The sequence below is a fragment of the Barbus barbus genome, assembly GCF_936440315.1.
Source record: "Barbus barbus genome assembly, chromosome: 20".
Lineage (NCBI taxonomy): Eukaryota > Metazoa > Chordata > Actinopteri > Cypriniformes > Cyprinidae > Barbus > Barbus barbus.
The window spans coordinates 26,230,564-26,254,008 of NC_136748.1; the positions used below are offsets into that span (position 1 = coordinate 26,230,564).

At 37.9% G+C, this 23,445-nt stretch overlaps 1 protein-coding gene across 2 annotated transcripts in view; it reads left to right on the forward strand.

Annotated features, from left to right (window-relative positions):
• Positions 1–23,445, forward strand: part of kiaa0586 (KIAA0586 ortholog) — a 123,093-nt gene that overhangs the window by 62,672 nt on the left and 36,976 nt on the right. For both annotated transcript variants that reach the window (XM_079442703.1, XM_079442704.1), the window contains exons 15-21: positions 1,247–1,421; positions 1,645–1,818; positions 11,673–11,869; positions 12,747–12,848; positions 17,822–17,908; positions 20,229–20,407; positions 21,296–21,405. In XM_079442703.1, coding sequence (XP_079298829.1) covers positions 1,247–1,421; positions 1,645–1,818; positions 11,673–11,869; positions 12,747–12,848; positions 17,822–17,908; positions 20,229–20,407; positions 21,296–21,405 — 1,024 coding nt within the window. The remainder of the gene's footprint in view (positions 1–1,246; positions 1,422–1,644; positions 1,819–11,672; positions 11,870–12,746; positions 12,849–17,821; positions 17,909–20,228; positions 20,408–21,295; positions 21,406–23,445) is intronic.

Consider the following 23,445-nt stretch of genomic DNA (forward strand, 5'->3'; position numbering starts at 1 on the left):
GACAGACAGACAGACAGACAGATAGATAGATAGATAGATAGACAGATAGAATTATGATTAATATTATAAATATTATTATAATTTATCAGCCATTCAAAAAATTTTCTATCAACCAAACCAAAAATATCTGAAATAAACCAAACTGTCAAAATCACTACTTAGAAACATTTATTATTAAATCTAATTCTGATTTATTGAATGCCTTTCAGTTTTACGACAGTCAGGCATTATTTGCTGACACCATTAAAAAATAAATAAATAAATGAAATGGGAATAAAAATATAAGATTTTCTGAAATCAGTATGTTGTGGGGTTCTTGTCATTAAAAATGAAAAGCCAGGCTTATTATACGAGGGTTCATTTTGGTTTGGATGCTGCCTATGTTGGCAGTAGATTATGATTATATGACACTAGAGCTTTATAATTGGCTATTTGGCTGTGGTCCAAATCATCTGTCTGTTCTATTGAAACTGATAATGAACTGTAGGATCTGCTAACCTGTTTGTTTGCAGTGTTTATTCCTGTATGTGTTGTTTACTTATCACTGTGACCCGACAAGCTCACAACACTCCCAAAATGGTCCATCTGGATGTAAACACTGTAGCTCAATACTTCTCTGTGTCTCAGTGGCATTTTCTCTAAATGAGCCGCTTTGAGCACCCATATGTTGCCCCGACACTAATTTGCTAAAAATAAAGAGCGAGAAGACGAGAGGCAGGCCTGTCTTATCTGTGTTTGGCACAAGCCTGGTCCTGTTAATGGCCGTCCATGTTGCCCGGTGTCTGTGTGGACGATTCTTAACCTAGCAACACATCCAGTGGTTATCTGAAGGTTACTATGTGTGGAAGCTGTTCAGGCATTTAATTGCTGCTATCGGTAAAGGTGCAGTCAATCCAGACAACAGAGCACACGGTTACAAAAGGTTGAGCGTTATTAAGCTGGAGATGCTCTGGCGTTGCCATGAGTTTTAGATGAAACTAAATGAAATCCATTAGCAATGTTATCATTTTCTACTTTTTAAACACATTCTGATCAGTCTGTAATTTTATTCAAATGAATGCAGCTTTGGTGAACATAAGTGGCTTACCATAGTTCACCATGTTTACTATAGATATGAGTGTACTGTATCATAATATGATGTGCCATGTTTACCATACAAATAAGAGTTTTACAGTATGAAATGCAATGTTTGCTGTTATAAAACTTGTTACACAGTTTGTTGATCTAGTGTATATTTTTCTTTCAGGCTCAGCCGGTTGTGCTAAAATCTCAGGATGATCAGGAGTATCTGGCCAGGCTGTATGGAAAAGCCCTTTACGATGGTCATCGACGAACGCTTAAAAAAAGCCCTTATCTTCGGTTCAGCTCCCCCGCGCCGAAATCCAAACCGCAACGACCTAAAGTAGTAGAGACTGTCAAAGGTGAGGTGAAGGTCTTCAAGTACAAATGGCTAAATCATTCTTCTTTTCTTTTATGTTTTGTTACATTATAGGGATATATTTTTAATAGGCAAATTTCTTTGGCTGTACTTGCAAAATAGTCTTAAAAACAACATGAAAAAGAATCATGATCACCCTTAATTTGGTCTTTTCTGTCCAAGTTCTTCAATGTTATCTGTCCCTCACTTTTCATTCTCTCATATAGGGGTGAAGATGAAGTCATCTAAAACCCAAACTCGCCAGTTTGTTGGGGATATTCCTGCCCTGCAGTCTTCAGTCTCTGAGCCCCATTTCCTGTTCAGCCCCAGTGATCCTGCCCAACAGCAGCAGCCTGGTTCTCCAGTGCGAGGTTACCTCATTCCCATGGCCATACCTTTAGGTAAGCCACCATTACATGCGTAGAAATCATTCACGGCTTGGCCTATGTGATTTGGGGGGTCTAATTACATTTTTTCTGAAAAAAATTATAATTGTGATTTAAAATGCAGGTTTGCTGTGTTTGTAAAACCACACGATTTGGCCAAAAATTTTGGATTATATGTCAATACGGCTATGTACTACTACTATCAATAATAATAAAACCACTATTATTATTATGTAAAATATAAAAATATTTAAGAAAAAATATATATAAATATATAAAAAAAGTATTTAAAGGGGTCGTCGGATGCAAAAATCAATTTACAAGTTGTTTGAACAAAAATGCGTGTTGAAAGTGTGTACACATCCATCCTATAATGATAAAAATCCACCCAGTGTTTTTTTTAAATCCCTATATTAAAATCCCCTTTCTCAAATCAGGCTGTTCTGAGATTCCTGTCAGAATGACGTAGTTCTGTACAAACCGCTCCCACGATAGTTGATTGACAAGGCCGTCTTACCTTAGTCCCGCCCTGAATGAGCTGAGAGCTGTCTGCCTCCGGTGCAGGGGAGGACAAGATGTCTCAGATTAAGTGATTGTGGTGTTTTGTTGTTGGATGTAATAATGAATATAGCAGTCGTCACTTACTCCAGACATCTGAGCCGCTGAAGATGCAGAGGATTAACGTTGCTTTCGTTTTTAAGGAAATGCTATGATCCCTGATCTGCCTAAATGCGTCTATATTGGCGTGAATCATTCGTGATCAAGTGAGTATAAGGGTTTGCTAGTTAGCCAGTTTTGTGGCTGAAGACAGTCTGCTCATCACCCCACTGAAGAGAGGGGCGGGGTCAGCAGAGCTCATTAGCATTTAAAGCAACATGGACTAAAAAACAGCTCGCTGAAAACAGAGCTGATTTTGACAGTGTGAAAAGGTGTTTTTACACTACCATTGAGAAAGTTATAGACTTTTCATTAAGACCCTAAAGAATCATATCAACTTGTGGAAAATGGGCATCTGATGACCCCTTTAAGAAAAAAAAGCCAATAATATTTTATATTACATTAAAATTACAAAACTAATATTTATGGCTGTCTTAATTTCTTCATTTCAAACGTTAAATCTTTGAACATCTATTTTGACAAAAAAAACACGGGAGCCCTTAAAGCCTCTCTTTTGTTGGTAAACGGCACTCATGACAAGTTTGGGAACATGATGCATGTTGTGTTTGACGTTAAAGTGACCCAAACTCAGAGCAGATGCAGAGATTCACTCTGAAGTAGAGGTGTACCAGATCACACTGTCTCGTTAGCCAGGGTTCAAAGTCCAAACCGCAAGGGAAATCTGCGCTGAAACGGTGTTACTCGTCAGTTGCTCATTAACATTTTTTTTTTTTTTTACAAGGCATGTGACAATGTGATACGTGCATCTTCCCAAATTAGTAATGAGAATAATTTATAAATCTGCTGCTGTCAACAAAAAGAAGCACTGAGGACTTCCTGCGGGTTTCTGTCAAAATAAAAGCTCCATCAACATTCATAAATGTTACTATTGTAATATTACTGTTGTTCTGTTTAATAAAATTAAAAAGACAATAATAATGATAATAATTATAATAGCTCTATTAATACGTTTATTATAACGTCCACACAGTGTTCAAATTGGGATCTGTAATATTTTCTAATCTTTTAAAAGAATCCCTTTCTGCTCAGCAAGGCTGCATTTTTTTTGCAAGCCTGATTCAAGAAGGGGGTCTCAAAAATGGCCTCAAAATATTATTTTACTAACTTATTAATTTTAAAATTAAAGTTAAAAATTAATTAAATTAAGTTAATTTGTGCTTTGTTGGTATAATGTCTGCTAGAATGTTAAAAAATGATCAGTGTTAAATAAGTATTTTTAAATTGTTGTTTTGTATTAGTGTACAATGTTTAAAAATAATAATTTATTAAATGTAGTGTCCATTTCATTCATTCAACATTTAATATTGGAGGCATCCAAGTTATTTGACACATTTGAACTTTAAAAAAAAAAAAAAAAAAAGTAACGCAATAGTTACTTTCCCTGGTAATTGGTTACTTTTATAATGATGTAACTCAGTTACTATTTGTGAGAAGTAACTAGTAACTATAACTAATTACTTTTTAAAGTAACTTGCCCAACACTGGTTACTAATATTGCACTATAATGCTGCTTCTGCCACCTTATGACAATAGATTTACACTTCGAATTAGGCAGTCTGTCATCAATGACAGTAGCTCATTGGAAAAAGATGGGAAATGCCGTTCATTGTGTTTGCACTAATAAATTCTGCTGCCTGCCAGCTGCAATCACCAATAAACCGCTGTTCCATATTTATTTGTATATCGTCATAAATATCATTATCACAAATATTCTTGAAATATCGTGATATATTTTTGAGGCTATATCGCCCATCCCTACTCTGAAGCACGCAGCTCATATTATTTATTTAATTAAATCGCAGCCTTTGTCTTTTGATAATCGCACTAAGTCTTATCACAATTTTTGTTTTATTTCAAATAATGACTTCATTTTTTGATTACATTTGAAAGATTTGTTGTTGAGTTTGTAACCTTTTGAGTGTAATGATTTGAAACAGAATTTGCAGGATTATGTTTATGATGCCTAAAAAAGCTATATTTTATGTTTATGATGCCTAAAAAAGCTATATACACACGTCACTAGGATTTGAGATGCATTCCTGTCTTTTGATTGCAACAAATACACACAGAACCGATGGTGCAGTGCTTGCTGTTCGGTGTCCCTTAAACCTCTGACCATTCTAAAACAAAGACGTCCGACGCGGCATGAATGGTTGCGACAGCCTCCACATGCTGCAGTCATAAAGCGTCTCTCCTCCGGCTGGCTCCGAGCACACGGCAGCATTAAAGAATGGACTTAATTAGACAGACATTTCAGCGGTGTGAGTTTAGCTCTTAATTACGGCTGCCTCTCCACTCGTTAAAAAGCATTCCTGTGCCACTCTCTTTTAATCACTTCACTGTCAGGGACATTAATGTCTTTCTATTATGCTCTCATTTTCCCGCTTCCAATCACGGCAAGCTTCATCTCAGGTCTGACCTTGTGCGGTTGGAGGTAATTCTGTTTATTAGCCCGAACAGCCATATGTATGAAAACACCGTCATGCTTTACGAGGGCACTTTTTAGGGCAGTAATTGCAAATAGTAATTGAAAACATTTTGAAAGTATTCATATTATGAGTTGATTAGTTTCTTTTATCCCGTCCCCCCCTTCCTTTTGAGGATTACGACCTCCTGGCGCCGAAACGATCCATTAGTTTGGTAACAGCTGAATTGCTGTCATTATTTTCTGCAATGGACTAAAGAGGTAACTAAGGGTATTGCAAAAAAAATGGCACTGAAGAAGCACCTTTGCTCTGCTAAAGCTGTTTACAGTATTCAAATGTTTCCAAAATTGTGGCTCAGGGTATTGAGAATGAAACGAATTGCCGAAGTTGCCTAGTAATGTTTGAAATGGCAGGTGGGCTTTTTGTGGGCGGTTGCCCGTATGCTGGACTGACCTCTGATCTGAGCTATGCTAGAGTGAACAAAGGCTCGCTAATCACATCTGCAATGCAGTGGCCCTGATTGCCTTCGTAGACACTGAACTCCCTTCATGGTCATATTGAAGTTCCTTTCACTGCTAGACGCATTATTGGAATTTCTTTGTAAGCAATAACTGCAGCTACAATGCTAATGTAGCTAAAATGTTTGCATTAAACATTAGCTCTTATTTTTTTATGTAACACTGATGTTAATGCATGTGTCTGAAACAGGCAACTATTGCAGAAATATTCCTGTGACGAGAAGTGTGGGCCCTTCGTTCACACCAAGGAGAATAAAGAGAAGCTATAGTTATCTTTATAGTTATCATTCTTGGTGTGAGCAGGCCTTAAGACTTACTTAGTCTAGTTTATGACGACCTACTAGCTAGACTAGTGTCAAACTAATTAGCATAAACCAGCCTGGAAATTCATGCTGGTCAGAGCTCAATGATAAAGCTTTATTTCTCAGATTTTGTTTTTTAATTTTTTATTGGTCCCACCACTTTTTATTTTTAGCATTATTCATTTTAGGTTTTTTTTTTGCCTTTCTTTTTTTTTGCTACTTTTGCCGTTTTTAAAACATTTATTATTACATGTGTACATTTAACAGTTTTAGGATCCTCTTAAGGTGACATACTCTGAAGAAACTTTGACAAACCAGATTAAAGTGATGACTTTTATAAGAGAAGGTTTTTTTGAACATTTATAAAAAAGTTATAGAGTTTCAAAAAAAGGGTAGTATTTATAATTAAGCGTAGTTTTCTTCCCAGTCTTTCTTGCTTTATTGTAGCATAACCTCTACATATTTACATCTGCTGAATTCAACAGAATTACCAAAAAAAATTATAATAATAATAACAGTAATAATAATTTTCACAACATCAGAGAAAACCACGTTTATGTTTGGAAGACATAAAACCACACATGCATGATCAAATCATTCAAATTTGACCAGACTGGCTGAAAACTCCTTATTATTGAGTGATGCCGGTCTAATCTGGTCTTCTCAGCAGGGATGTTGTTTTTTTTTGGTCAAAATTTAAAGTGCAAAGTGAGTTAAACACGTTATTCTACACTTCAGAGCATCACCGTCTCATTCCCAAAATCACGGCTATCAGACCCGTCTAACTTTCATCAAACGAAAGTGAAGGATCTCCTGATAACTTCCTTAATACCCCACATCGACTAAAAGCACATCTTTTACCAATCGAGGCGAGTCCCAAGGCGTCTTAATCGTCCACCAGTGTCATCCTTGTGGCTGTCCTATTTCCCATCACACCGAATGTGTGAATGAAACCCAAGCGGAAAGTCCCAGGCTCTCATTAAAAACTTCCCAGCCACTTCTGTATTTGTATCTGTGAAGGAGAGAGTCCAGACCGGCCCAGCCTGGATTGAATTGACTCGCCAAGGCTCAGACTGGGTCTCTGGAGGGCTGTAGATTAGAGCTGGCCTAATTTCCCTCTCTTCCGTGACTCTCTGGGGATGGCAGTGGGAATTGCGGAGTGCCCCATGGGAATGGTGAGAGAGCCTTTCATCTGCTGCAGATGTTCGGTGCGGCTCATCCACAGACGGCCCCCGAGTCTCAGTTACACGCGAATGACAGCAGACGAGCTCTTCGCAAATCTGCTTAGCAAGTTCTGCACTCAGAGAATATAATGTGGCAGTCGAATCAACACAGCAGCGATCAAGGGAAGCCAGAGTTTATACAGTTTACAGCAGCATCCCCATTTCCAGTCAAACTCAGCAGCTTTTCATTTCTTTAAATAATAACAGCATTGTTCTATCTATCTATCCATCTGTTTATCGTTGTATATGTCTGTCTGTTTGTCCGTCCATCCATCCATCCATTATCATTCTATCAATCCATTCAACAGTCAATCCATCGCTCTATCTATCATTCTATCATTATATCAATCTGTCTTTCTGTATTTCCATCTATCTATCTATCTATCTATCTATCTATCTATCTATCTATCTATCTATCTATCTATCTATCTATCTATCTATCTATCTATCTGTCTGTCTGTCTGTCTGTCTGTCTGTCTGTCTGTCTGTCTGTCTGTCTGTCTGTCTGTCTGTCTGTCTGTCTGTCTGTCTGTCTGTCTGTCTGTCTGTCTGTCTGTCTGTCTGTCTGTCGTTCTATCATTCTATCTATCCATCTATTGTTCTATCTAATGTTCTATCTATCGTTCGATCTATCTGTTGTTCAATCTACCGTTCTATCATTCTGTATGTCTGTCTGTCTGTCCATCCATCCATTCATCCATCCATCCATCATTTTAATTCCCCTTCCTTACATTCAAATTTGAATTACAATTAATTTTCAATTCAGTTCTGAATTCTGCATGACTGTATAATGAACGGCCTTTTTTCTATTGTATTATTGATAAAGAATCCTTGTGAAGACTTGTAATTCACACACTGATTGCGGCTCTTGCGTGGCCGAGATGCTTTGATGGCTCATGCTCACCACAGCTTGCTGTCTCTGAGGTGAATTCCTATACTTTATTGACCGTAGACGAAATTGCTCTGGTGGTATCCCCAGCGGTGAAGACGTGACTTCATTTGTTGCCTTAAATTGCATGTGGTTGCAGAAGTGGGGTGTGTGTGCGCATATTTATGTGCATTTATTTCATTTTAATCATCTCATCATCGCTCCCTCCATCTTCTTTCCCAGGTCTCCTGCTGCAGTGTCCTCGGGTCCAGTAAAATCAGTGATTTACATGTTCTTGGACGTATTCCCAAGCATTTTGGGGGCTGTGAATTCTGTCCCTTCATTCGGCTCTTTGTTTCCTTGCACGCCTTGTGGCTTCTCTGGTTTGCGAATAGCCCATAATAGCATCTCTTACTGTCCATCATTGTGCTAATCAGTCCGATCTGTTTGCGCACATTCTCTTGAGGTTCTAGAATACAAATGCCTCCTTTCAAGCTTTCCTTCAGCAGAACCCACATGTTTGCTATCAGAAGTATTTGTGCATTCCAGATGAGTCAGTGCTTCTTGCTCCTGAGCCACTGTTTGGATGCCCTTCAGCCAAATTATGGAAATCGTAAAGCTTATGTTTCCCCTGCTTAGCATGGAAGGCTGGGAAAAACAGATTGCGGCGCTCGCAGCAGATTTATGCTAATGCCAGCCTCCTCGTTCGCCGTTAATGTTCCGAGGCCAGACTTGCGTCTCTATGTAATGGGGCATGTGCGTCTATAACCTGCCTTCCTGCAAACGAGGATGACACAAACCCATGCTAGCACACTCTGGCTGACCCTGTTTCTCGCGCGGTCCCTTTGCAGAACAGATGCCAATCATGTTGTCCTCTCGCTCGGCCAGATGTGTGCAAATGTGTTTTGGGCTGACACGGCACTTTAAAGTACAAACCTTTTTTTTTTGCAATCGCTCTGCGGTGTGTTGACAGATGGAGTAATGAGTAGGTGTGTGTGCGTGTGGGCTCCATCTGCAGGAGTGTGTCTGTCTTTAATATCCCTCTTGCGTGAGTATTGGGGTCGCGTTATGCCCTTGCCTGTAAACAGCATGTTGATGTTATCTGCGCTGCATCAGGGCGATGGATGTGCAGACTTTAGGGGTTTGGCAGATGAGCGTTTAGACTGCTGGAGTGTATTCTTAGTGCACTCACGCATCCTGTGGAAAAGAGGGGGATGGAGATTTTGTTTAACGTCGCCTTTAGTTGTTCTGGTAATGTTTCACTCTGCAGACATGATCGCGCATTCCCAATGCCTGAATAAAAAGGTGACTTTTTTCCTTTTTTGAGTGTGTAGGTAAGTAAATAAGCCATCGTTTAGTAGATCATTTTATCCAAAGCACAAAATGGTAATGCATAAGAGCACTCCAGGCAATGCAAATTTATGTCGGTACTTTCTGAAATTCATGTAATAAAACAATGTAAATGCATGTTTAAAGAGAATCTATAACTCTTTGGTTACAGTCCCAGATCAGTCACTATTCCATGTGTCTCTATAGGTAAGCCCAGAGTGAATGATCAGGCCCAAATATATAATAATACTTTAATTTTAAAACAAAAATAAATGCTGTTTAATTTTTATTTAATTTATTTAATTCACAACGGTAAGCTTGTGATAATGTTTTCTAATTTGAGTAGTACTGGAGGGTTTTTGCGGAAAATACAAGCATGCCACCATTCGTCTTTGCTGCAGGTGGCAGATCATTACCTTTTTTTCACAGCAGCTGGAATAAATAAACTTTTTTTTCTGAATAAATGTGGCAGACATGTTACTTACTTGTTCAGATGACAATATCCAGTGAAAATTCTTATTTGGGTCATACTTCCAAGATGTAGAATCTGTGATTCCTGCGTACAGTATCCGTATCGTGGAGGTGACTGAGAGCCACACATACATCTCAGAACATTAGATTCATAAGCGCTGAGGATCTGTGCCGATGCACAACCCACGTAAAGAAGATAATTTGCAAATAACTGCAATTGCAGGTTTCAAACAGAGATGGCGACAAAGAGGCAAAACTTACGGACTGCAGCTTTAAATAAATTAACAATAAACAAATATATTTTAAAATAAATAATACATTTTTAAAGGTTTAGACTATTTAGAATATTGTGAAGATTTAAGGCCCGTTCTCAGCAAGAATGCTAACTATAACAATTACTATAAAGTATTAATTATTATTCTAATTCTGTCAGAACAAGCAACTCTACATCACGGCTATTATGATAAGAACATAGAAGAATGATATTGCTGGAATCAAATTCAAAGTGTTTTTTTTTTCAGCAGATAAAAACTTACACACTTAATAAATAAAAAAAACACACTTAACAAACAGACCGGTATTGTGTGTTGGTGTGGACACTAATATAATTATCATTATTGTTCTCTTTATAGTTATTGTTTGTGGTGTGAAAAGGCTGTTCAAATGGGAGTTCTCTACTACTACTAGAGTAGAGACTCCTACTACTGGAGTAGTAGTACTACTACAATAATTGTCGAAAAGACTGAACTCTAGTAGAGAACTAGTAGAGAGTAGTAGTAGTAGTACTACTACTCTCTACTAGTTCTCTACTAGAGTTCAGTCTTTTCGAAACACAAAACTGTAATGTACAATACCGCTTCAAGCAATGCAAATTCAATTTCACATGTCATTACTTTCTGAAACACAGTTCATAATGCAACACAAATGTGGGTTGCTATAGAGCAGGGTTCCTCAATTAATTTTCGCCGAGGGCCGAATTCTGCCAACAATACCAAGCCAAGGGCCACTGACCTCTCTCTCTCTCTCTCTCTTTCTCTCTCTCTCTCTCTATATATATATATAGCCTATATTATTCTTACAATTATTATATTATTGATGCTTTTGTTAAGATAGTGACAATATGTTCACAAGATAAATATTCAGAATTTTTCCCCCAGTAGTCTGTTTTATTCAAACAATTATGAACATTTTTACATTTAAATACAGAAGAACTTTGCCTGTTGAATATTAAAAACAAATGAACAAACAAAAAAATCTAGATCTCCATGTCTGCCATGCAAATCAACTGTTCCTGCTCATCTCCAGACTGGATCTCTTCTCTCCACTTTCCCTAATTGCAGATTCAATAATTAGATATGTCAGTATTAATATTTTTACACGTCAATAGTTTGGGGAGGATCAAGCTGTAACACCGTGTGTCCCAACCAGACACGACGCGATAAAAAGTATCTTTTCCATGTAATTTTTGTCCTAACCACCCGCGACAGCGACACGTAACAATAAACCACCCGGAGTTCTATTTTAGAATTTTTTTTTTTTCTGCGACGTCGCGGCAGGAACAACATATGACAATGATAATATCAGGTAATGATTATGTGCTTTATTCAATGTTAAAAGTGTCTAATGTGAGTTTGAATATTATTTTGTGTTTGGTTTATAGCCATAGTGAAAGCAACAATAGATATTTTACCTCAGATCTTGGAAATAAATTAAAGCAAACTTACGGTAAAACTGTGAACTCACTGCGAACCAACATCCATAACAAACGCATCACTCACTCACTCAAAACTGTTCAGTCCATTCACATTTGAATCATCTATTTTCCGTGTCCACTTTTCTTTACTTCACACTTGCCATGCTTTTGCTGTCACATAGTTACACTGGACATGACAAATCATTGCAAATCAATTGAACTTTGTGTCAGTACTTCATAAATAGAACTAGTCGGCCAAACATCCGGCCCGTGGGCCGCCTATTGAGGAACCCTGCTATAGAGCCTATAACCTTTCAGTTACAATCCAGATTATTAACCACTTCTCCACGTGTCTCTCTAGGTAAGCCCAGAGTGGATGGCCAGGCCCCAGTGCCTTCACGTGTCATCATTATCGACAAACCAGCAACCGTAACAACCTCCTTCCCTCCCATCACTGTTCCTGAACCCAAACCTGCTCCTGCTATTCGGAAACCCAACACCATCTTACTGGAGGTCCAGTCAAAACCGAAAAAACAGACCCCAAAGCTACAAATACAGGCAAGAGCTTTTACGTTTTTGTAGCTTTTACAATTAAAAGATTGGTTTGTAAGTGTTTGGACAGAAGTAATTGGTTATCACTGTGTGATAACCAATTAGTATAATAATTTATTCCTTTTTAATGTGATTTTGTTTCCCAATAAGCCACGATTGTCAGTTTTTGCTTGTTATCATACTACTAAAAGTTTGGACTCAGTAAACAAGTAATACTTTCATTTATCAAAATTATGAACACGACATAAGTTTACAAAACATTTTCCTTTCAAATAAATGCTGTTCTTTTGTACTTTCTATTCATCAAAGAATCTTGTATCACGGAAAATGTATCAAAGTTTTCACAAAAATATTAAACAACATAACTTTTTCAACACCGATAATAATAAGAAATATTTCAGCAAAAGAGTATAGTAGAATGATTTCTGAAGGATCATGTGACACTGAAGACTGGAGTAATGATGCTGAAAATTCAGCTTTTCCATCAAAGGAACAAATTACATAAATTTTTTTAACTAGCAATAATTGTATTTTTTCCATCAAATAAACATACCCTTGGTTAACATAAAAGACTTCTTTTAAAAAATGTAAATCTCCCCAACCACAGACAGTAGAATGGTAGTGTATATTTGTTGCATCATTTTGAATAGCTCCGCCCACAGTGAAATGTCATTAGTCCAAAAATTCCAAATGTTTTCTTCTAATATATTTTGATTTTGTCAATCAGATTTTGTCACACCATATTTTGCTTTCTTCTGGAACAAAAAAATAAAACTTTGAAAACTTGCATCACACATGAAAGATGTCACTTTCCTACTGCAATCTGAATCGTTTTTGTTCCATATGCTGTTTTTATTCAAATGGATTTGTGTTTTGTTTGCAGGTCCAGCCTGGTGTGAACATTGAGAGTGATCTGTGCAGCCAGCCGTCTTCCTCTACGTTATTGATTCCAGCCGAAACCATCCTTCCTCCACCTTCAACCCATGTAAGGGTGCTTTCAAACTTGATTCGATTGCCTGGTCCGAACCCAAGTTCGATTGCTCCTCCCTCCCCCTGCCCCCAGTTGGACTGCGTTCATATTATTTTATTTGGGTCCGAACCACGGTTCGTTTGCATCATCAAGCCAGCAGCTGTTTACCCCGTTGCTTGGTAATGGTGGCGCAGGAGAAGGCGGCAAAATGCATAACATTGCTCTCTGCACTTTTATATATTTACGTTTTTGATCCGTTCGTTTTGGTTACAAACGGCACTGCGTCTATCTTACGAATGTACTGCAAATGCTCTAACGAACGTTAAAGGCGAATAGAAATGAGACATACAGCTCTCTGCTTGCAGCTCGTCAGGAAAGTGAGTGAAACGAACACACACACAAACACACATTTTTATCAAATAACACGTCATTAATAGCAGTTCACTTCCGTGATTTGGTACGATTGCGTTCACATCAGACCACCCTTTTAAGCGGTGGTCTGATGTCTGATTTGCTTGTGTGTGTGTGTGTGTGTGTGTGTTTATACACCAGCTGGTCTTGGCTCTGTTCTGAGAATGGATGGATATTATGCCATTAGATTTTGGCTGTGCTCCAGCATGCTGTACTGCTATAAGGGTCGGTTTTGTTCCAGGTTTGCATTTCTCATCGCACTGTCATTGATTTTTGCCAAGCCGGGCATGCTTGTGCGCTCGTGCTCTCAGAACCTGCCCGAGCGGATGAAGATGGATGAGGTGTGTGCGTTTGCGTGTGTGTATGGAGCTGAATGTATAATGTTTCAGGGGGGACTTTGCCGCTAGCGTTTTCTGCTCTTACTCCTCCAATCCCGACCTCAGCCATTCACATCTGGTTGCTAAGCAACAGATGCAGCTCCGTTGCTTATCTGTGGGTTCGTTAGCAGATTCTGAGCATGCGTCTGGGAGCACAAAGCCTCTCAGTGGTCTGCCTGCCGCTGTTAGCTTTAGAGTAATCATTACAGCTTTCTGGAAATAAGCATAGATACGCATCTTTGACATTCATGCTAGAATCTGTGGAGTTCATTTGTGGATGCGTTTCCCCTTTTGACTGTGCATTGAGGTTGAGTTCGTAATTAATCACATTCCCAGAAAATATAAGGAACACTTTAAAGCTTTTGACTGTTTGGAATATTATGAAGATGTGTTCTGTATAATAGTGTACTCTGTTATAGTTCAATATTAATTATCAAAAATATATTCAGTTTAAAATATAAATTAACACATTTTAAAATATATATTTTTAAAGTACATTTTATATAAATAAATAAATACATATTTTTAATAAAAATTTTAAAATAAAAAAAGACATTTTTAAACATTAGATTATTTAAATATTGTAAAAATGTAGTGTCACGTTTAACGTTTAAGTTCTCTTCAACATTGCAATACTTAATTTCATTCTAATATATATATTAAAATTTTGAATGAATTTTCATATATTGTATATATATTTATATAGAATATTGTAATAATTTAAAGAATTTCATTTAACAGTTTTCTACAATAGTTATATCTTTTCTAAATATTTGCTAATACTTAATGTAATAAAAAAAATTAAAATACCGGTGTATATATATATATTGAAAAATAATTTTAATATTAAGATAATTTATCTAAAATACTTTTATATACGTATATAATATATTAAGAAATACATTTTAAAAATAAATTTTACTGAGGTAGAATAGTAAAGTGAGGCATAATTGTGTGTGTGTGTGTTAAACACATTTAAATCTGAAATACAAATGCACAATCGTGCATCAGTTTTAATTTTAGATTAATGGCAGCCATACACATCCTCATGATGTTTTAAGAATCATCATCATTATTATCAGATTAGCATTAAAACATTAAATACAGATAGCTTACAAACAGGTGCAAATGCATATGTCTTCCCCTCAGATCCTGTGCCTGATGCAGCTCGGCAGAGGTGTTCTGGTCTGCCACCTCAGCATGGCTGCGTTCAGCACACTGTCTGTGCCCAGTTAATGCCCATAACTCATCAGGCTGACAGACCCCAGATTCTACACACACACAAAGACACGGCAAGGACAGACACACAAACCCACAGATCCGACGACACGCTTTGAATCATACACTTCACTCCCACCAGGCCTGAGGCCTGTCAAACAGAGGGAATGAAATATGACTAAGAAGTCTCACAGTGCTTGCGCTTAAAACACATGGTATCTCTGTCCTCTGAGACTTGACTTTTCCAGTGCATTGCGGTCACCACTGGCTAATACTGGTACAAAACCCAGTGTTGTTCTTTGAAAAAAATGTGTTTTTTGAAAAAATGTTCTTTGAAAAAAATTCACCAAAAAAAAAAGAGAAATCTGTCTGCATTTACTCACCGTCATGTCCATCCAAACCTATAGGACTTTCTTTCATCTACAAAATGTGAATAAAGACAGGGACTGTCAAGGACCCAAAAGGCACCATGAAATGATCATAAAAGTGGATTCATGAACAGTACAGTATTCCAAGCCCTGTGAAGTCATATGATAAGATCAGTCCATATCTATACGATTCACAAATGAATCAGACCAGTTTTATGAACTGAATCATCTTGTCTTGAATCCTTCCTTTATTGTTCCACGGTAGAATGAAAGTCATCCAGGTTTGGAAACAACATGAGACAGAAAAAGGAACTATTCCTATAATTTGTAATTCAGTTGCAAAATAACCAGTTGTTCTTTTCATTTCCTGCTCTTTTCAGTGTTTGAACGTGCAAGTGTTATTTTGCAAATGTGTGAGAGCAGAATAGTAAGTAATATTGTGTTTCTGTAGCTCACTGCAGCGCATTTGCTGCAGTTTCATTTGTTTCCGCAGCTCTAATGCAGCTCCGATCCACACACACACACACAAAAACATGTCATATAAGTAAATAAAAAATAAAATACACAGCTATCCCAAAATAAACCAGAACTGAGTTACCAGGAAAGGAGAGATGTCTTGTATCCTCCTGAAGGGGTTTATTTTGTAATAATGATTGACTGACTGTACATTATCCTGCCTGTTACACAGCTACTTAACAAACAAATGGATATGAAATATTGATTGAAGTCTAAATTATTTTATTACCTGTCCTGAGCAGAAAGAGACTGTAGATATGAGACATATTAAACTAGCACAGCTACATTTCTAAGTTAGGGGTCATTAAGATTTTTTCATTTCTGAGAGAAGTGTCTTATGCTCACCAAGGCTGAATTTTTTATTTTTTATATATATTTCTTTAGATAGAATTCATTCCTTAGATGCTAAGCTGAATTTTCAGCATCATTACTCCAGTCTTCAGTGTCACATGATCCTTCAGAAATCATTCTAATATGCTGATTATCTGCTCTAGAAACATTTCTTATTATTATCAATGTTGAAAACAGTTGAGCTGCTGAATGTTTTTTGTGGAATGCGTGATACATTTTTTCCCCCAGAATTCTATGATTATTAAAAAGTTCAAAAGAACAGCATTTATTTGAAATATATCTATTTTTCTGTAACAATGTAAAATTGTTTAATGTCACTTTTGATGCGTCTTTGGTGAATACAAGTAGTAATTTCTTTAAAAAAATAATCTGACCCTAGACTTTTGAACGGCAGTATAAGACGACAGTCAGGTGTAAAGTTAATATACAGACATTTGACTGCAGAATGCTGTGGTTCACCGTTCAGAAACAAGTATCTCAGAAAGCCATGTAATAATTGGATGCAACATCTATTTCATCATTCACTATCCAGGATAAAACACAATAAATAATTGTATTCTATAAATGACATTGGTGACAAAAGAGCTTTTAAATCTTTTTTTAGTGCAATAGAAACATGATGTATAACGCTGTCTGTCTCTCATACTCAGCACTCTCGTACTCTCATTCACATGAGCAGGCTCTCTCCGTTACCATGGAGACATGGCTTAGCTGCATGAGACAAAGACCTGGAAAACTGATGCGTGATTTTCTCTCTCACATGCACACACATACCTCTTAAACAGTTACAGTTTGTGTTCTTGCACTGAATGAGTCATTGAATCTTTGTAAGGATGCCCTGAAAGGACACCCTTGAATCTCTCTTGTAAGATCAGAGGATATGACATCGGTTGATGAGACAGCGTTTTATTGTGTGTGTGTGATCAGCATCACGTCTGCGACCACTCTGCCATTTGAGGATTCCTTTAAGCTATTCCAGGACATGAAGGTGTTTTTTTTAACAATAGTTCAAATTCTGTCAACATTTTCTTACCCCCATGTCAAACCTGTCTGACTCTCTTTCTTCAGTGAAGCACAAAAGCAGATGTTTTGAAGAATGTTCATGCTCCTCTTTTCCATACAAATTAAAGAAAGCCTGCGATGATCACGGGCTGCCAAGCTCCAAAAGAGCACCATACTGGCACCATTAAAGAAATCCTTATGACTTGTGCACTATATTTTGAGTCTTCAGAGGTCACAGACTATAATTCTTCCGTTATTCTTCAAAATGTCTCATGGAATGACATGAGGATGAATAAACGATGGCTGAATTTTCATTTTTGATTGAACTATACTTCCGTTTTATTGCAACTTTAAAGGAAACGAATGACAGATCTTTTCTTAAGCATTTGTGATATATAACTGAGTGAAGCGGATTCTCAAAAAATGTCGATTCTATTTTTGCACTCAAAAATAGAGGTTTAAGCAGACTAAATGATTTGGAGAAGTCCAGCAAACTTCACCAAAGTCTATTATTTTACCGGTTGACATTTTGATTAAACAATGCGAACTATTACATGCTACCGACTTTAAATCCACGCTACCCTACTTTATGGTCAAGTATCATCTTTTGTGCCATCCCGTCATCATTATCCTTATTAACTCATGCACTTACAGACTTTCTGATCTCCCCAGCCGTTGACGAATTTTGTAATTTCCAGACACCGTATTGCTTCCTGACCTCTGTCTCCGTATCATTGCCTCCCAGGCCGCCGAGGAACCGCATGCTGGTGAAGATCAGGAGGAAAATATCTTTCCCAGAACCAATTTCTTGTCCGTAGCCGACATCAGCCAGGTACATTCAATTAAAAGCACATTTCAACCCACACACTCACTCCAGCTCGTAACGTAAAGGTCATTTCACAACCTGGTGTCCACCCTGAGGGTATCAGCCCCGATCCACTGTTTCCTACTTCATTTGCATTTTGACCCAGCTACAAATGCCCATTCTCCACATCTCCTCCTACACAGAAATATTGCCCATCAATGGCTCAGCGCTCCAATAATGAGATTTTCTGAGCCAAAGGGTGAAGGAGAATATCGTTTTCTTTAATTAACGAAGACCAGAGAATGAATGAGAGTTTAAAATATTATTCACGGGTTGGGGAAAACTCTAATTACAATATACACGGCTAAATTGGCCTTTCAGTGAATTGATATCGAAGGGGTGTGGTGCCGTATCCCCGATAATAGTCTTTGTTCCGTTCTGGAATTCTGCTCACATCACGGCTCGCTCAAGCATACACATGGAGACATAAGCCCCTTATATTTATGGCTAACAAGAAGCACAGGACGCCCGGCGTATTGGGCATTAGGCCGATTCTGCCGCTCGGTCGTACAAGGGCAAGGCGTCAGTTAGCACCGAAATAGCATAGCAGTCATTAGGCGGGAGGTGGAGGCAGGTAAATCTGTGCTGTTCTCACAGGCTTTTGTGGAAGGTGCTGGGAAAAATAGTGTTTATAATGAGAATAAAGAATCGTGGAGGGGGTTGCGCTCCAAATCACATGAGCTGTTCCACAGTGACCCCTTTTGGCCTGAGAGGGAACGTCATCCACAGATGAAGCTCGGTTTGAGCTGATCTCTTGTTAACAGAGGTTTGCATAGGAAGGAATTTATTTTGCATCAATGAACCCAATAAAATACTTTAGAGCTTGACATAAATAGACAAAATTTCTATTCAGTATATTTACATTACTTTTAATGATTTTATTAATTTGCTTTCCATGTCTATAAATCACACTTTTGAAAATTTACTCCTGTATCTAGGTTTTCCAAAGTGTTGAGGGAACAAATTAAAATAAGATCATATTTTTTCTTCTTGATTTTATAGATTTTTCATTTTACATCTTGATTATCTGTTTTAGGTTATTTTAAAGCTGTTTTCTCTTATTTTAAATTATTTGAAGCCATCTTGCGGCCCATTGGCTGAGAACTCTGCTCTATGTGATTGTATGAGGCAAGCATCATTAATTACTAGTGCTCACACTTAAAGTTAGAGATTTGAACGAATCCGAAGTATTGAACCTTGTCTTGCACCATCTCTGCTATGCATAATGCACCTTGTTAAAGTTATTGCTTTTCTATGTGATTTTTTTACCTGGTGGATGACAATAAGTGTGGAAAAAATCCCACAGACTTGCGTTGAAGGACTTCATAGAGGCTTGCAACCTGCCAGAATACCCTAAGAGAGCTTTTCATGAGCAAACATTACTCATATTTTCTTCAGATTATGTAAAAATCTAGTGTCTTCTGTCTCCTGGCAGTAGAGTGACTATAAAAAGTCCTTCTGAATCTTTTCATTTTGACACTCTAATTGTTCAAATGGCAATTAAGATCGGAGTTATGAGTCCAGAAATACAAACATTTTCCAAACACCGAGAGCAATAAAAATTCAAGCGCGTTGCACAGCAGTTGCATATAATTAAGCAGTTTTTCGAGGACTGGCATGTATTCGCCCCACTTGTAGTTTTCCCAACGACCAAATAAAGGCCACAGCTACTTAAGTCCAGACCCCGGTGAACAAGCTCTCTCTCTCTTGGACTGCAGGCACGGATCCTTGCCAGCTCCTAAAATGTCATTCCTCTAAGTCTCCAGTGCCTCAGATTTGGCTCGGTCAGTTCTGATGGAGCCATAAACTTCAAACGGGCTCAGCGCCCGACTGGCAGAATGCATTTCTCTCTCTTTTTCCTCTGGCGGCTGGCCACTGGAAATGAGCTAATCGCTCCTTACACAGACCTCCCTGAGCCTGGGCCAAAGGAATCTGAACATTATCCAAACCAATGACCGAAATGTTGAAAGCTGGCTCACAGATCCAGCGATGGAATTATACAAGACAAACGTCCCCCTTTCTCTCCTGCCTCCCCTTCTGTTAAGACTGTAATGACCGCTGTGAAATTACACACAGACTAACATATGTTTGCCATTACAGCACAGTACACGGTGTGCGCTTTTATTTGCTGTCATTTGCCTTGAAAATTCAATGTCTGATCCAGTAAGCTGTCAGGGATATTTTTGCTGTAACAGAGTGTCAGTAAGTCTCTCAGAAAGCCATATGTTGGAGTATATATCACAAAACTGCTGAAACTCCATTTTCCTCAATGCTGTGTTGAATTCAGGAAACACACGATGGACTTCCAGACTCTCCTATAGAGCTCAACGGGCTGCCGTCTCCTCCAGTTGCTTTGTATCACGGCCCGGCCTTTCCTCCACAGCCTTCCCAGTCCACCCCTCTGACCGAGCCCATCCTGAGCACCATCCAGCAGAGAGAAACCCTGGAGAACAGGCTGGTGGATTGGTGAGACTCCATTATCTCTGCAAATATCATCTGCTGCACAGTTATGACCACAAATATGGCATGGTTTACACAGATGTTCGGTAGCACATATTTTTTCAACATGAATGATTATCATTGTTTCTCAAGCCCCAAATCAGCATATTAGAATGATTTCTGAAGGATCATGTGACACTGAAGACTGGAGTAATGATGCTGAAAATTCAGCTTTGCATCACAAAAATAAATTACATTTTAAAATATATTAAAACAGAAAACGGTCATATTAAATTGTAATTATATTTGACAATATTACCATTTACTGTATTTGATCAAATAAATGCAGGCTTGCTGGGAATGAGACTTCTTTCAAAAACATTTTAAAAAATCTCAGTGCTAGTGACCATACAGAGAAACAAAACTAAACACATACACAAATTAATTAATTAATGTATTTATTTATTTATTATGCAATCCTGTAGTTCATGCAGTAGGGCATGGTGCTAGCAACGCCAAGGTCATGGGTTTAATTCCCAAAGAATGCATGAACTGATAATGTACATATCTTGAATGCAATGACTGTCTTTTTATATAGAAGTGTCTGCCAACTGCATAAATGCAAATGAATATTAATATACAGAAAATAAGACATAAGGCCCTATTCGGTGGGTTTAATAGACTTAACTCCAGGTTGCTCTTTGAAATGCATTTTTGTTTGTTTTTTACGTCACTTTAGATAAAGCTATGAATCTACAAAATGACCGTTTCCTTGCTCATTGAATGTTCAGGCCAACATTTAGTTTCATTTATTGTTGCATCAGTTGAAGTAGTTAATGGTTGGATTGCTAATGACATGTTATCATCATCATAGCATAATGCCACTATAGCACTGTGTTGTCATTTCTCTCTTAGGATGGAGCAACAGCTGATGGCCAGAATGATCACTGGAATGTTCCCTCAGCCCATCCAGACTGATCCAGCCAGCCAATCAGAGCCGGAGAATAGTGTGACATCAGACATAGGTGAGAATGTGTTCTTTTTTTAATGTTTATAATTGTAACTTTAGGTTTTATTTTAAATTTCGAAAGCTCCCAGTACAGTAGCAATGAAGTTTGTCTATCTGCAGTTCAACCATCATACATCATCACCAATTTAGCAATGTGTCTAGTCAGTGTTAAAAATCAACAACACAATCAATAACGCATGACATAAACCAGCAAGAATGGTCGAGCTGCACCAGCTTCCGGTCTATAAGCTCATAATTTGGATTCATAGCGTCTACGAATGCGAGCAGTGCATTTGTCAAGCATGTCAGCACGCAGCAAGATTGTATTTCCTCATTAAAACGCGATTGCTTGTGCTCAGCCCCTCTACTCCTCCGCTCCATCCTTCCGTCTCTGTCGCATCACTTCTGCTCAGTCGGCGCGGAGGTCCTGCCTCATTAATTCTTGCTTTCGGTTAATAGAGAGATCAATGATGTATCAAATTTGCATAGGAGGCTCACAGAAAACTGTTGTCAGCATATTCACAGACTGACTGGACTCTTCCTCCTGTAGAGGAACTGTATATGTGTTTGAACGCAGTCCTGCCTTAGACAAAAGGAAATGAGGGCCCTGCCAAGAATGTCAGTTGTGTATATTAGCTTTTTAATAGTGCCGGTCCAAAATGCTTATGGGTGTAAGAATTCAAAATAGGCTGGATGAAAGGTAAAGCGAGTCTCAAATTGGTTATTTGAATTGAGTTTTCTGGGAAACTCAACTTTCCAGAGGGGCTTCATGGGAAAATTCTGAATATTGTGGGAATGCCAGATTTGCAGGTATTAAGTGAATGCGTTGTTATTATTATTTGGATGCACATTAGGAGTTTTAACTCTTTAAATGGATGTGAAATTTGATATTAAATATTAGCAATGACATTGCTGAAGTGTTGATAGGTCAGACCTGTGGCCTAGTGGTTTCAGATCCAGGTTTGAATCTAGGGATGTTTTGTCTTTATCCCATTGCCCAAAACACATTGCACTTCTTTTAAATATTTCTACTGTCTTTATCAATAAAAATGTGGTAAAAATAATTATTTAGTCAGCATTTAGAGCCATAAAGTCATGTGTTAGAATATCATGATAGCTCCATACTCCTCCATCAGCCCTGTATAGCAAATAATAAAAATATGAATTTTAATAAATATTTATTCTAAATTATAAAATAAATTTCTGCTTTCACATTTTTGGTGCATTTTTAATAAATAGTGTGTAAAATAAGCTTTTGTTAAATTTCAACAGTTGACCCCTTGCTAAGCTCCGCCCCCTTTGGTTCCCATAGGGAGAAAGTCAGATAGAAAAAAAATATATATATATATCCAAAAATGGGTAATACTCCTAACTGAGTTGGAATGAATTATAACTACTTAAAATATATTTAATTTTTTTTTATCTTATTTGTTTATTGAAATAATTTGTCACATTTTGCAATAGCATGATATACAGTGGGGAAAATAATTATTTGAATAACAACTTGAGCTCTTTGGCATCAACTCGACTCGTCGTGTTTGGAGGAAGAGAAATGCTGACTATCATCCCAAGAACACAATTCCCTACATTCAAGCCCGGAGAAGGATAACATATTAAATGAGAACCTCCTTCCCTCAGTCAGAACACTGAAGATGGCTCATGGATGGGTCTTCCAGCATGACAATGACCCAAAACATACCGCCACGGCAACAGAGAAGTGGCTCAGGAAGAAGCACATTAAGGTCATGGAGTGGTCTAGCCAGTCTCCAGACCTTAATCCCATAGAAAATCTGTGGAGGGAGCTGAAACTTTGAGTTTCCAAGAGACAGCCAAGAAACCTTAATGATGTAGAGAGGATCTACAAAGAGGAGTGGGACAAAATCCCCCCTGAGATGTGTGCAAACCTGGTGACCAACTACAAGAAACGTCTGACCTCTGTGATTGCCAACAAGGGTTTCTGCACCTTAAACATTTGTTGTGTTATCTATGTTCTATTGTGAATAAAATATTGGCTCATGTGATTTGAAAGTCTTTTAGTTTTCATTTTATTCAAATT